The sequence below is a fragment of the Amblyomma maculatum genome, chromosome 5 (genome assembly GCF_055883805.1).
Source record: "Amblyomma maculatum isolate TAMU_Amacu chromosome 5, ASM5588380v1, whole genome shotgun sequence".
Classification (NCBI taxonomy): domain Eukaryota; kingdom Metazoa; phylum Arthropoda; class Arachnida; order Ixodida; family Ixodidae; genus Amblyomma; species Amblyomma maculatum.
The window spans coordinates 18,063,999-18,077,647 of record NC_139348.1 but is presented as its reverse complement, the minus strand read 5'-3'; the positions used below and the strand labels follow the sequence as shown (position 1 = coordinate 18,077,647).

Genomic DNA, 13,649 nt, shown 5'->3' with positions numbered 1-13,649 from the left:
GGGTGGTGCAGTGGTAAGAGGGCCCGACTACAGTACCGAGGTTCCATATGGGAAACCGAGAGGTGTCCAGGTTAAAGATCCCCAGGTGGTTGAAATAACTCCATAGCCCTTCACTAGGGCTCCTCTCTCTCTATCCACCTTCCTCCCTCTCCTTACCCTGCAGTTCAGGTGTCCACTGAACTAGTGTGACAGATACTGTGCTTTTTCTTTCTTGTGACCCACTTAAAAAAAAAAGCGTGGAGAGACAGCCCTGGGTTGTGGGATGTCACCTTGAACAACTTTGGAGGTCAAAGACAGATACTGTGCCTTTCCTTTCTTATAGCCCAATGTACAATATATAAGAAAAAAATATGAAACATGATCTTGATCTTGTTGTACCCAAAATGTTATACTAGTGTGCAGTCCTTTCCCAATTTTTCACATGCTGATGACGAATCTATTCTGGACATGCTTGATTGATGTTTTTATAATTTTAGAAACGGCGCCGGTTGCATGGCTTTTCTTTACCTTTACCTCTGGCTTTCCTTTAAAAAGATCATTTCCCATTACCGTAAACTCTCGGTAATACAAATCCAGTTGATACGAATTCGCGAAATTCCCCGGCCAGAGTACATTATGTACAATTTGAAAAATTTTGGATGTTCCGAACACTCTCCTGCGCCACTACAAATGATACGAACGCACGAACTGCGACCGCAACTTGAGCGCTATGCACTGCCCCCACATCGTCGGAGCAGTTTGCGGTAAAGTGTGGTCCGCACCTTGCTGACGTCGCGATTTTCTGTCTGGGTCACGCCACGAAAAGCTTTCAGCGGCGCGTGGCCCACAAACCGCAGTCGTCGCAACCGCCGTGGCTGACGGCAGCATACGCGGGGGGTACGCACTGACTGGACATCGCTGGCTCTGCGAGCAGTTTGCGGCGCCGCGCGGCCCGCATGTTGCCATCTCCAGTCATGCTGCTCGCACCATGAGAAGTATGCGGAGGCGGGCGAACCGTACATCGCCGGCATCGTGGTCATTTCTCACGCCGCAAAAGGTTTGCAGCGGCGCGTGGCCGTGAGTAGTAGTCGGAGGCGCATGCGGCGGGCGCGCACGGGCCGCACATCGTAGACTTTGTGACCATGTAGTTCCGCTGTACGCATCGCGAGCAGTCTTCGGCGCCTTGTGGTTGGTACGGCGCTATTTTTTGTCGTGCTGTATGCGCCGCGAGAAGTCCGCAGAGGCATGCGTCGCCGACGGCGCGATCGCCTGTCGAGCTGTGTGCGCCATGAGAGGCAAGCTGTGACTGCACGACCGTAATAAATCATCTCAGACATAAATAGATGTGCGCGAGTGCCTTTCCTCATACTTATTTTTGTTCGTTTTGATGATATAAATGTTCGGATCATTCGAATTTTTTCGCGACCTCGTGAAATTCGTATCACCGAGGTTCTACTGTATATTGGCCGTGTTGTTCCCAAAATCTGTGGATTTCTCGGGAGACGTTACGCTTACTGCAAAGACCTAAATGATTAAAAATGAAATTAAGCAGAAGCTTATCATTAAAAGAAATGGAGGCATGGCATGTGCAGTTGTATCCCGTATGTTACTATTGCCTTGTGAATGACACTGAGACCTTGGAAGATGGTGCCTCATTCGCACAAAGCTTTGGTTTTCACAGGAATTAAACTGTTGTCGTATTCATCGCCACATTGTATTTGTGCTAAAGCGGTATCTTCACAAGATGTAAACAGAATCAATAACGCAATATATAACGTCAGATATGATAATTGAGAAAACAAAAATTACCTAGAGAGGTGAGAAGAAAAGAATGGAAGCTGCTTCTTTTATAAGTATTTACGTATTAGCCAATTAATTACCAAAGATTATCTTCAGGGCCATGGCACCACTGACAGCTGTTATAGAAAAGATTTTTGCCGGTTCAAGTGACACTACTGTACCACATGTTGTGTAATTATATGTATCTTAGAATGCTTTCCCCAGCTCAAAGCAGAACAGCGCAACTATACAAGGACTAGAAAGGGAAAATGAGACATGTAGAGCTGTTCTGCCTTGTGATGTCCCAACTAGCCCAAGGGGTGTTATTCTTCCGGTTAAATGTTGCAGAGAATAGGTATTTGGTTGGCGGTATTATTTTATATCAAATTTGTTTATGGTACTTGCCTGATTCGATCAGAAGTCAGATGTTCGCATCGTCTACAGTGATGGCATAACAAGCCGTTTTCTGAGTGATAATGCATCTCGTTTTGTTTGTAGCAACACTGCCCTAGAGATTAGGTAAGGTAGGGTACACAGACGGAGTAAGTTTCAAAAGCTTCCTGAACTAATTTAGCAATATCAATTACCAGACTTAGTTTGGCCAAGACTGCAGTAAATCTGAACAGTGCTATTAGTGTATCACAATAAATCATTTTGAGCCTGGAAGCTAGCGAGATGGTTCTACCAGTGCAATTGATGGGACAGCGGCTTGTTTTGCTTTGCCGTCGCCCCAGGCGATGTGAATTATTTGAATTATTCTGATGGAATCAGGCAAGTAACCCAAACAAATGAAGTATAAAACAATACTGTCAACGAAATTTTACTCCTGTGCGAAATCTGAGCCATAAGGACTTAACATTTTAGAGCTGCGAGAATCATCCTGTGGGATGCATAACAACCAGTTAAGAGTCTGGGAGTGCACTAATTAAGAAACTCTTTATTGGGCTGACGCGCCCTCAAAAGAATTAAAATGATTTGGTGGCGGTGATAACAGAAAACGTCCTTGCTGGTCATCGAAGAATGCCTATTTCACTTGTCAATGCTAATTTTAAAGGTGGCGAAGAAAGATTGAGATAAAACCGCGAACAATGACTAGCATACCCTGGAACATTGTAGAAGACATGTGCGTGGCTGCGACCTTTCGAGATACATCTCGAAGCATCTTCTGCTACTAAAGAGCTCATAAAGCCGCGTCTCGCGACAAGGAACATGAACAAACAAAGGGCACATGATTGATGCGCTGCAATCATGGTGATAAGGCTGCATGCCGGCAATTGTAGAAAAAGAACAAATAAGAATTTGAATGGCTTGCGGCATTACTTCCCCTTTAAAAAGAAATCTGAATACAGAAAGGTAAACAAAATACGAAAAATATAAAATAACTAGCGCCTTTTGCGTGCATAATAAGGCTTTAAGCGTACAGCATGGACAATTTCTGAGTGCGCCCGGCGCCGCTGCGATGTGGTCTTGCTGTCGGGGATGATCTCGTAGTTAAGCTTTCTGATGTGTCGAAGGACTCTGTATGAGTCGAAGTACCGCCGCAAGAGCTTTTTTACTCAATCCACGGCAGCGTATCAGCGTCCAAACCCACACTTGCTCTCCCAGCCTGTACTGTGCATCGCGTCGTCGTACGTTGTAACGTTGGGCGTTGGTTTGTCGCTGTTCTTTAATGCATATTTGGGCAAGTATTCGGGCTTCCTCTGAACGTAGAAGGTAGACAGCAACGTCCAGGTTTTCTTTGTCTGTGATGTGCGGTAGTATTGCGTCTAGCTTTGTTGTATGCTCCCTGCCATGCTTGGAAGATGCTCCGCAAACCCCACTGCGCTCCTTCTGGGGCAAAATAGTTTCGAACACTTCAGCCTGCAAAGGTGGTTCGAGTTACCGTGTTTCACGGGGTTCAAAACTGAAAACGAGTCGTGTCCTGCACACGCGAAAGCTCAGAAAAGCCTTGTTTCAAGTGCGAAACGCTTTAAGCCAGCGTGTCGAAAGACGTAAAGGTTCACTGTCACTGATGAAGTTCACTTCTCAGAGATCACTGAAGTCCCACGGCAAGTCCGGATTTCCGGCCTGTCTGACTTTGCGAGAAAAAAAAAAAAAAAGGGCCACATCCACTTGACCCCTGCGAACTTCTTAATCTCATCCGCCCACCTAACTTTCTGCCGCCCCCTGCTACGCTTTCCTTCCCTTGAAATCCAGTTTGTTACCCTCAGCGACCATCGGTTATCCTCTCTTCGCACTACATGTCCCGCCCATGTCCATTTCTTCTTAATTTCCACTAGAATGTCGGTAACTTGAGTTATTTCTCTGACCCACTGTGCACGCTTCCTATCTCTTAATGTTACCCCTACCATTTTTCGTTCCCTAGCCCTCTGGCTTGTCCTCAACTTAAGTAGAACTCTCTTGGTTAGCCTCCACGTTTCAGCCCCATAGGTGAGTACAGGTAAGATGCAACGGTTGTATACTTTCCTCTTGAGCGATACCGGTAAGCTGCTAGTCATAATCTGCGAGTGCTTGCCAAATGCGCTCCATCCCAATCTTATTCTTCTTGTTATTTCCTTTCCATGGTCCGGATCTGCGGTTACTACCTGTCCTAAGTAGACATATTCGCCTACTACTTCTTGTACTTCGCTACCTAATGTAAACTGCTGTTCCTTCCTGAGGCTGTTGAACATTACCTTAGTCTTCTGCATATTGATTTTCAAGCCTACCATTCTCCTTTTTCTGTCTAGGATCAATCATTGTTTGCAAAGCATCTTCTGCAACTAAAGAAATCATAAAGCCGCATCTTGCGACAAGGAACATGAACAAACAAAGGGCACATAATCGCTCGATGCGCTACAGTCATGGTGATAAGGTCACATGCCGGCGGCTGTAGAAATAGAACAAATAAAGACTTGAGTGGTTTGTGGCAATATAGTTGTGCAGCACACGGTTTAAGGGTTCTACTGTACAAGGTTGTTCACTCTTAGCTTGAATACGGTCGCTGTCTTGAAAATACCATTTTGTGTGGCGCAACTGCATATTGAAGCAGAAGTGATGCTAGCGGAGGAGGGCCTGGAAATAGTGTTTTGCAATGCCTGTCTCTTAGCATGGTCGGGTTGGTTGCAATGGCGCTTTGAATAATACTCAGCAAAAGTTGTGTGTGGGCTAGTTCACCGCTGTGGACATCCTTTTTTCTTGGTTCTGTGTTGTACATGTGATCAACTATGCAGTGCCAGCAGTTCAGAGGTGCTTTGAAGACAGATAAGAATGGACGACCCTGTACATTCGTACACGAGATTGTGGCCAAATACTGTATGGGCGCGGTAGTGCATTGTCGGCTCCTTAGAAATAGTGTCATGGCCCAGCGAGTGCTTTGTTGCACAGTGCGCAACCTGTGGTCTTTTGCTATGCTCGTGCAGTATCATGCATTGTCATTGTCAGCTTTGGTGTTCCCTGTGCAGCTGGCTGTGTCCCCTCAGCAGAAGAGCACGGGCGAGCCCCTCTTCCTGGCACAGCAGGCCCAGTTGGCCCTCAGGGTGGAGGGGGTGGTGCAGCACCGCTCCCCACCACGCCACACGCCCGCCCGGATCGTGCACAAGGTGCTCGTCACCCTCACAACCACACCACCCGGACGGCAGCCGGCCGACACAAAGGTGGGCCCAGCCGCACATTGCCACTGCAGGAAAATATAGCTTGTATCACTCAAAAGGGAGCTCTTTTGGGCCTTGGCTTCACGGGTGAGAATCGGATGGCAGCAATTAATGTGCCACGCTTGAGTCAGGTTTCCTCGGGAATAATCAGAGCTCTTTCTGCGCACAAGCATCAACATAGCAGCCAGGAACAGTGAGCACTTCCACTGAGAACAACAATGGAACAGAGTTGCGTCCCCTGTAACCAAGTCAGCACAGCAGTTTGGGCAAAGTTGGTTATTCATTTGTGAAAAAACAATGGGGCAAGAGACAAGCGCTGACTAACAACTCAGTTTTATTTCGAAGAAACACAGCTTTTTATAACATCTCCATCATCATATCGCATGCTTGATATAATTCAAGCAGTCTGAAATGACCAGCAGAGACTTGTAATCAGAGAGGTAAATTGCATTTCTAACATGCCCAATTCCTTCTTTGTTAACGCAACAGGCGGCATGTTCATACAGCGGTCATACAGTCATACAGCCTCGCTATCGAAGCTGCCTCGATAATTTCACAGACTAACTGGTCTCTGTGTTTAACCATTGCTTTTCATATTTAAAGAAAATGGCGCAGGAGACGAGACAAGGAAGTAGGCAACATGAGCGCCACTAACAACTGAATGTATTCAAAGCGTGAGCGTATGAATGCACTGAGCTGCAGATGCTCAGGAACGAAAAGAAGAAGGGCCATAACGTCAACACGAAAAAGTGCTATGCTCATCATTAACAGTTAGGGTAGGCAAGCTCATGGCACGACAACGACACAGAAGGTATACGTGCGCATGAAGCCCTTTTGCAGGCGATGACAAGAGCTTCAAAGGTTTCCCTGGTATGTTTTTCAGGGTAGGGTTTTAGAATGACGCACTGTTCAAACTCGCCCAGCAGCACACTTTGATGCGTTGCTTTGCATCTGCTGAGCTCAGGTGCACAAGTTTTTGAGGGGCAGTCCCTGCAATGAATCGCATCAGGTTTCTGGACGCTTGCTTGAAATTCGTTTTTTCTTCTTATGCACCTAAGTATTCGTTCCCACATGTCACTGGCAAGGAATAAACGAGGCTTTCAGAACATTCTACAAAGGGGGTTTGGTACTTGATTATGCATCCCTGTTTCTTTTTTTGCTATGTTGACATTCACTCCTCTGCAAAGACTTTTCAATTTGAAAACCTGCCGTGGTGGTTCAGTAGTTACGGTACTCGACTACTGTGTCTTAAGGATGCGGGAACAAATCCCGGCCGCGGCAGCCGCTTTTCGATGGAGCCGATAAGCAAAGCTCCCGCGTGCTGTGTGATGTCCATGCACGTTAAAGAACCCCAGGTGGTCTAAATTTCTGGGTTCCCGACGGAAATTGTGGCCTCTGTGGTAGAAAGCCAGATTCGCGATACGAGGTCTGGTGAGTGGCGCAAGCACGGAGAAAACGCATGTTTCGCAACAGCAACCTGTAGTTGTGTCCTACTGGCACAGGTGTCACACCACCTCGAGAAGGTCGGCAACAAGTGTGGGGTGCATATTGTATTTTCAGCCCCAGAAAAGATGGGACGCATGTGCCACCTGGTAAACGACACCAAGAGGCCTATGGGCAAAATTAAGCAACCTCTAGTTAAATGTGAGGTTGAAGTGGTCTACAGAATTTCTCTCTCCTGTGGCAGATGGTAAATCGGATAGATGGGATGGTGTATTCACGAACACTTGCTCCAGCATCGCAGGACAGCTCATTCGTTAACTGGCGTAGGTTACCAAGCTGACCACATTTGCCGTTGCTCACACAAGCCAGCAGGCGAGGCGTTTTAGTGCGTAGCACTACTAGCTGCAATCGCGGATTTCGTCGATGTCTGTCCGAAGCCGCTCGCTCTCTCTCCGTGAGCTTGAAGTAGAGAAAGAGAAGGTAGCGACACGCGGATCACGCCGCTCAACATTGAGGAGGCAGTGCGGCCGCATAGCTGCAGCCAAAGCCGCTCTCTCTCTCTGTCCATCCGTCTCTCCATGAACTCCGTGAAGAGGAAGAGAAAGTGGCGACGCCCACATCACGCGACTTCTGCAAAGATGCACCCAGTGAGAGAGTAAGACATTGAGAGAGGGGAGTGTCAGTTGCAGATGTGGCGGCCGTCACTGCGCAGCATTTCACAAGCGTGTGTTACTTCGGAGTGAGCAGTCATGTGTCGCTCGCGCGTCCTCAACTGCAGCATCTCTCCCCTCGCATTAGTCACTCCTCAGCCTTCACGGACAGCACACGTGTACGCGCGGTGCCCCCTGGACTTCGGCTTCGAGCCGCTTGCCGCATTGTGAAGCTGCTTGTGCTTACCTCTACTGGCGCTCGCCTTCAAGCGCATTTCCCTCTCTTTTCTTTCTTTCTCTCCCCCTACGATCCCACCCCAGACCTTTCGGCTGCAGAGCAGTGCATTGTAATGAGGTACATTGTCGTGGAGCTGCTTGAGCTTATCTCCGTTGGCGCTCGCCTTCAAGCGTGTTTCCCTCCCTCTTCTCTCTTTCTCTCCTCCCACGATCCCACCCCAGACCTTTCGGCCGCAGAGCAGTGCATTGTAAAGAGGTACATTGTGCCTACTTTCGTTCATTTCTGAAGAGGGTGTAAGGAAAGCTGATGACGCGGCTGTGCAGCGCGTTTGCTCCGCGTCGCAATGGATGAAGCCAGGCCGTCAGGCACTGCAGCGCAGGTTCGCCGTGCTTGACGTGCTGAAGTACAATGGTTAACTTACCACATAGCGCTAAATAGGCAGGGACTCAGCGAGAGCATGTCTTAGGAAGCAGAAGCTTGACTGCTTACCACAAGCCATGTCAGTAGTGTCCTGTCTCCCTGACGGGCCCGTGTGCAGAAGGCCAGGGAATAGGCACTCCGAGGGGTCTGCCGTAGCCGATTATATTTTGTCACCTAACGAATGTCGACAGCTGCGGCAATTGACTGTTCTCCTCGTGCAGCCCCCTGCGGGAGCAGCAGCAGCAGCGGGAGATGTGGTGCAGCTGAGCGAGGTGGTGCAGCCCCACAACGACTACTTCCAGGCCCAGTTTCTGCTCGCCCTGGTGGGGCAGGGCCTGCACACGGTCACCATTGACACGGCCGTGCTGGACGCCCAGCACACCCTCTGGAAGACTGGACCACAGGTGGGACTCCACAGCACAACAGTGCTTTGTGCTGAGCTTCAGATTGAGGCCTTTTAAATGCTGCTTCTGGAGTGGCTATCAAATGTGGGCACTATGTGTAGAGTATGCGCCATTGAGCACGCATGCCAGTCCTCAGAATTGAGCCAATAATTTACAAATAATTTTATAAAATTTGCATTCCCATGCTTCAAGATGACGATTGTATGCAGCATAAAGCACTGGTGACAGCATTGACTTTCCGAAGACCGTAATGATCTGGGAAGATGGAGGAGCGAGAAGGCACAACTGGCAGGAGCATGCAACTCCCTTGCATTCTCTACTCCACATTCTAGCCATGGCGGTGGGGGCAAGCCATGTTGGCTGGGTGATGCTTTTGTGGATGGACTTTTGTCTCACTTGGTCTCGTGTATGAATCAAAACATGGAGGCATATAAATTTTTCTACCGCGGTCAAGAAATAATGCAGTGAACAAGCATCTGAAAATTCCTTAAGACATTTAATGAAACAAAATCGACACACTCAAACATAACCACGAGACTTGGACGGCGTAGGCTACCATCAGAGTCAGCTCTTTCTCACTGTTCACCGACCACAAAAGGTCATCTTGTGCTCGCATGACCATTGCTAGCAGGAGGGTCATCTCGCAATGTGCCCTCTCTTGAGATTGCGTGAGGGCTTGCTCACGCTGTGCGCACAGCACACACGCAATCTTTTACGGGCTTATTGAAATCATGATACCATGATTTGAGCACACATCGAGCGGTTGGACAAATGCAACTCAACCAAAAACAGAGGCGGCTTACCGAAATCGTCCATGCCGGAAGTTCACCGGCTTGCTGATGCCAATGGCAATGTGGCTGACCATGGTTTATTGAGCTGCTTCATTTCGGGTTTTGAGATTTTTCAGTTTTGAGTCCAATTGTAACGCACATATATTTATAAATGCTTATTTTTAGGAAAGGAAGGTGCACGTTAGAATTGTGCAAATACGGTATCTATTATAATGCTATTGTGGCTGTCATCACCACAGCAGGTTTCAATTCTGTGCCCCTTCAAGGAAGGACATGAATGTCAGATACAGGAAAGAGACGCAAGTGCAATTGGTTTGCAACTCTGGCATGTCTAGATTTTCAAGACACATTTCCTCCTGCACACAAAGTTAAAGGCCAAGAAAGGGTCTGGTTCGTAGGGTTTAACATCACAAAGCGACTCGGGCTATGAAGGACTCTGTAGTGGAGGACTCGGGAAATTTCGACCACCTCGCTTTTCAGTTCCCATGAAAAGCGGCTGCTGTGGCCGGGAGTTGATCATGCTTCCATGAGCACAGCATTCGAGTGCCCTAATCACTGCACCACCACAGCGGGGTCCAAGAAATGCTCAGTAAAAAGTAACCTCTTGCGCTTGCGTTCTCACCCATGAAAAATGCGTCTGAATGGAACCATCTGGCATACCTGCACATTTAAAAAGAAATGTAGCACAGTTGGCCTTTTCTCGTTTGAAAGTGAAGCTCTGCCTTTGATCTAAATGGCATCTTTTGTGTTGCTTGTGAGCCGAGGAAAATGCTTAGAGAACCCTTTTCCATTAATTTATTAATTTCTTCATCCATCACCCTTCTGATGCCCAGAGGCAGTAAATATCATTAAAAAACGTCTTTATTGTTTTCAGCCATTTAGCTTTTCATGGGCATCCAGAAAAGAAATGCCTTGAAACTGATCAGCTGTATGTGCGTACAGCTGTTGCAGCATAAATGTGCAAGATGCAGCATTTTCATCGCTTACCAGCATCTGACACATGTCCTACCTTGAAGGGGACTTACGTGACACCTTCGGCACCTTCTGTGAGTAATAAAAGCCAAACTGTTGCGTGCGTGCCACAGCAGATGAATAGAACACTGCTCCAGTAGGGAAGCCATTGCCTTTGCCCACACAGCTTACACCCATCAGCCATCACTTCTTCAGTTTACATTGAGCACGTTTGATTTTCAGTCCCGGACTACTTGCTAACTGACAGGAGTCCAGCATTGGATTTTTCTTGGGCAGCCCAAAAGCTGTCTGCAGTGAAATTCAGGATTTCACTGCAGACAGATGCATCCAGTGCCCCAAGCATGGATTGTTTGCTCATTTTGTAGAGCAGAAGTTAACTTGTTTCATGATCTTTTCAGAGCGCAGGCCTGAAAGCGTGGCAAGCGAATCGCATAGTGCTGGAGCAGCTGGCGCTTGTTGTAAATACTTTTGCAAGCGTTTTTGTCTGCTTTCAAGCACAGCGAATTGAAGAAACTTTGTGAGCGCAGCAACGGCAGGCAAACACCTTGCCAAATTGAGTTCTGTCGAATGGTTTGCACATTTGCAAAAAACGCCGATTGATTTGCGCCTCTGTTATCTTTTAGTATTACCCGCATGCCTGGAGATAAACGTGTGCGTGGCATCACTGCGAAAGAACTGCGTCTTGGTGACTGCTAAACCGGATGATTTCGGGAGCTTGCAAGGTCATGTTGTGACCATAGCGTTACTTCCTGGGAGAATGGAAGCCGAAGCGTGTCAGCGAGTAGTCCTAGACAGAAAAATCGAATGTACCCACTGTCCTCGGAGGTGGCTCATGCAGCTGCAGCAGTTGAATGCTTGCTGCACCCAAGCTTCTCTAAATGGCTCCGATTCTGCCGCATTAATGAGGATGCACTGTCAGGAGGGCTAGATAGAGAATAGAGAGAAGGGTAGATGGAAGATACCTCAGTAATCTGTGATTTGCTGATGACATTGCCTTGCTAAGTAACGTGGGGGATGAACTGCAAATAATGATTGATGACCTAGACAGGAAAAGTAGAGAGGTGGGCCTGAAAATCAATATGCAGAAGACTAAGGTAATGTTCAACAGCCTCTGGAAGGAACAGCAGTTTACGTTAGGTAGCGAACCGCTGGAAGTAGTAGGCGAATGTCTACTTAGGACAGGTAGTAACCGCAGATCCGGACTATGAAAAGGAAATAACAAGAATAAGATTGGGATGGAGTGCATTTGGCAAGCACGCGCAGATTATGACTAGCAGCTTACTGGTATCACTCAAGAGGAAAGTATAGAACAGTTGTACTCACCTATGGGGCTGAAACGTGGAGGCTAACCAAGAGGGTTCTACTTAAGTTGAGGACAACGCAGAGGGCTATGGAGTGAAAAATGGTAGGGGTAACATTAAGAGATAGGAAGCGTGCAGAGTGGGTTAGAGAAATAACTCAAGTTACCGACATTCTAGTGGAAATTAAGAAGAAGAAATGGGCATGGGCAGGACATGTAGGGCGGAGAGAGGATAACCGATGGTCGCTTAGGGTAACAAACTGGATTCCCAGGGAAGGAAAGCGTAGCAGGGGGCGGCAGAAAGTTAGGTGGGCGGATGAGGTTAAGAAGTTCGCAGGGGTCAAGTGGATGCAGCTAGCACAGAATCGGGTTAATTGGAGAAATATGGGAGAGGTCTTCGGCCTGCAGTAGGTATAGTCAGGCTGGTGATGATGATGATGTCAGGAGGGGTATACACGTCCTGTAACCCCTTGACAAACCAGGATAAAACCGGCCTTCTTCACCATGGGGTTTTATCTGTAGGCGTATCAGTTGGCTTGCTTCAGTGCATCGGACACCTGCTTGGCAAGATGCTGAATTGGGCCTGTTACAGTTTGAGCTTTGCGAAGCAGCAGCAAACAAAAGGTGGCACGGGTGCTGGCAGTGCGTTGCACAGTGTACCTTAGCCTTTTGTTTATTGACCGCAATGTTGTGACACAGTGAGATTGCCAACTTAATGACCCTGTGTACGCAGCTGGCTTGTCTAGAAAACACTTCCAGTTTCTCTCTGTCGCTGTGAAGCTATTCTTTTGCAGAGGTAAGGAACTCATAACACGCCAAGAAAATCCACACTGATCAAGACCATTGTGACATCACACGAAATGGACTTAAAACGTTGTATAACTTGCGATTATAAAGCTGCAACATGAATTAAATTTCATTGCATGTAGAGTAAATTGATTGCACTCAAAAGGAAATGGGTTGAGAATTGAGCCCGGGACCCTTGTATTGCTAGTTGGACCCGCTGCCTCTAGGCCAGTGAGGCACATTTGTTCAACTTTGTTAAAGGGAGGGTAAAAAAAAAAAAAAGGAAAGTAACACTGTCTATGTCTGCAGAATGATAGTATATGAAAAGGGACCCATTAGTGCTATTCTGTAGCCTCACTGTTTTCTCACAGTTGAAATGGTGTACACCATTCCTGCTTCTAGCTGTGCATCTGCAGTAGCGGAGATTTGGAGCTTATATTTTTCAGTGAAATGGTAGGGTCACACCATTTGGCCTGTGGTGTGCAGGTGTCGCTGACGGTGAAGTGCCACGATGATGCCAAGCCATCTACATCGATGGGGGCCGGCCTGCCATCGGCCCTGAAGCCTCCTCTGGGCACGCCACCATTCCCCACACCACCACGCCTGCCCTGAGTGTGCATGGTGCCGCTGAGCAAACTGGACTATGTCAGCGATGTTGAGCAGGACAGTGGATTGGACAAGTTGTTCAGTGTGGCAAATCCAGTATTGTTTTATTTGACAGTGTGGTGAAATCTTGCGTGGGGTACAGGCACGCAGGCACACTCTATTCTCTCTGTGACCCTAACATCTCCATGGTGTAAATAAAGATTTGATTTGATCGTCCCTTGTTTAACATCGTGCTGGAAAATCAGGCTGTTTGCTCAGTGTGTGTGTGTGTGTGTGTGTGCGTGCACACCCTGGAGATGCATTGTGCGCTTCATAGCCTTCCATGCTGAGGGGAGCACTGTGATGTGCTGTGGTGGAGGTGCCATCCTGGACAATCTGGACACTGGTATTTATTAACCACTCTTTTTCCGTTTCTTTTTGGCAGAAAGTACTGAAAAGGGAGCTCCGATTGAAACAAACTTTCTATTCCCCAGGTTCCATTTCCATCCTTTTGTAGCGGTTTATGCAATCAGTGACAAGCTGTACAGTGCGAAGACAATCAAGGGTGGACTTGGTTCTTGTGCACAGCCTTATTTTTACCACACCCCTACGCCATTTCCTCTGTCTGCTCAGCACCTCCTTATCCGCAAATCTTCTCCTTCCTTTCGAA

General features: G+C 47.7%; 1 protein-coding gene across 1 annotated transcript in view; it reads left to right on the top strand.

Annotated features, from left to right (window-relative positions):
• Nucleotides 1–13,226, top strand: part of defl (Integrator complex subunit 7) — a 79,968-nt gene extending 66,742 nt beyond the window's left edge. Inside the window, exons 16-18 of the mRNA XM_084603539.1 lie at nucleotides 5,202–5,393; nucleotides 8,363–8,545; nucleotides 12,881–13,226. Of these exons, the coding sequence (XP_084459665.1) occupies nucleotides 5,202–5,393; nucleotides 8,363–8,545; nucleotides 12,881–13,006 (501 nt within the window). The 3' untranslated portion in view covers nucleotides 13,007–13,226. The remainder of the gene's footprint in view (nucleotides 1–5,201; nucleotides 5,394–8,362; nucleotides 8,546–12,880) is intronic.
• The last annotated feature ends 423 nt before the right edge of the window (nucleotides 13,227–13,649 follow it).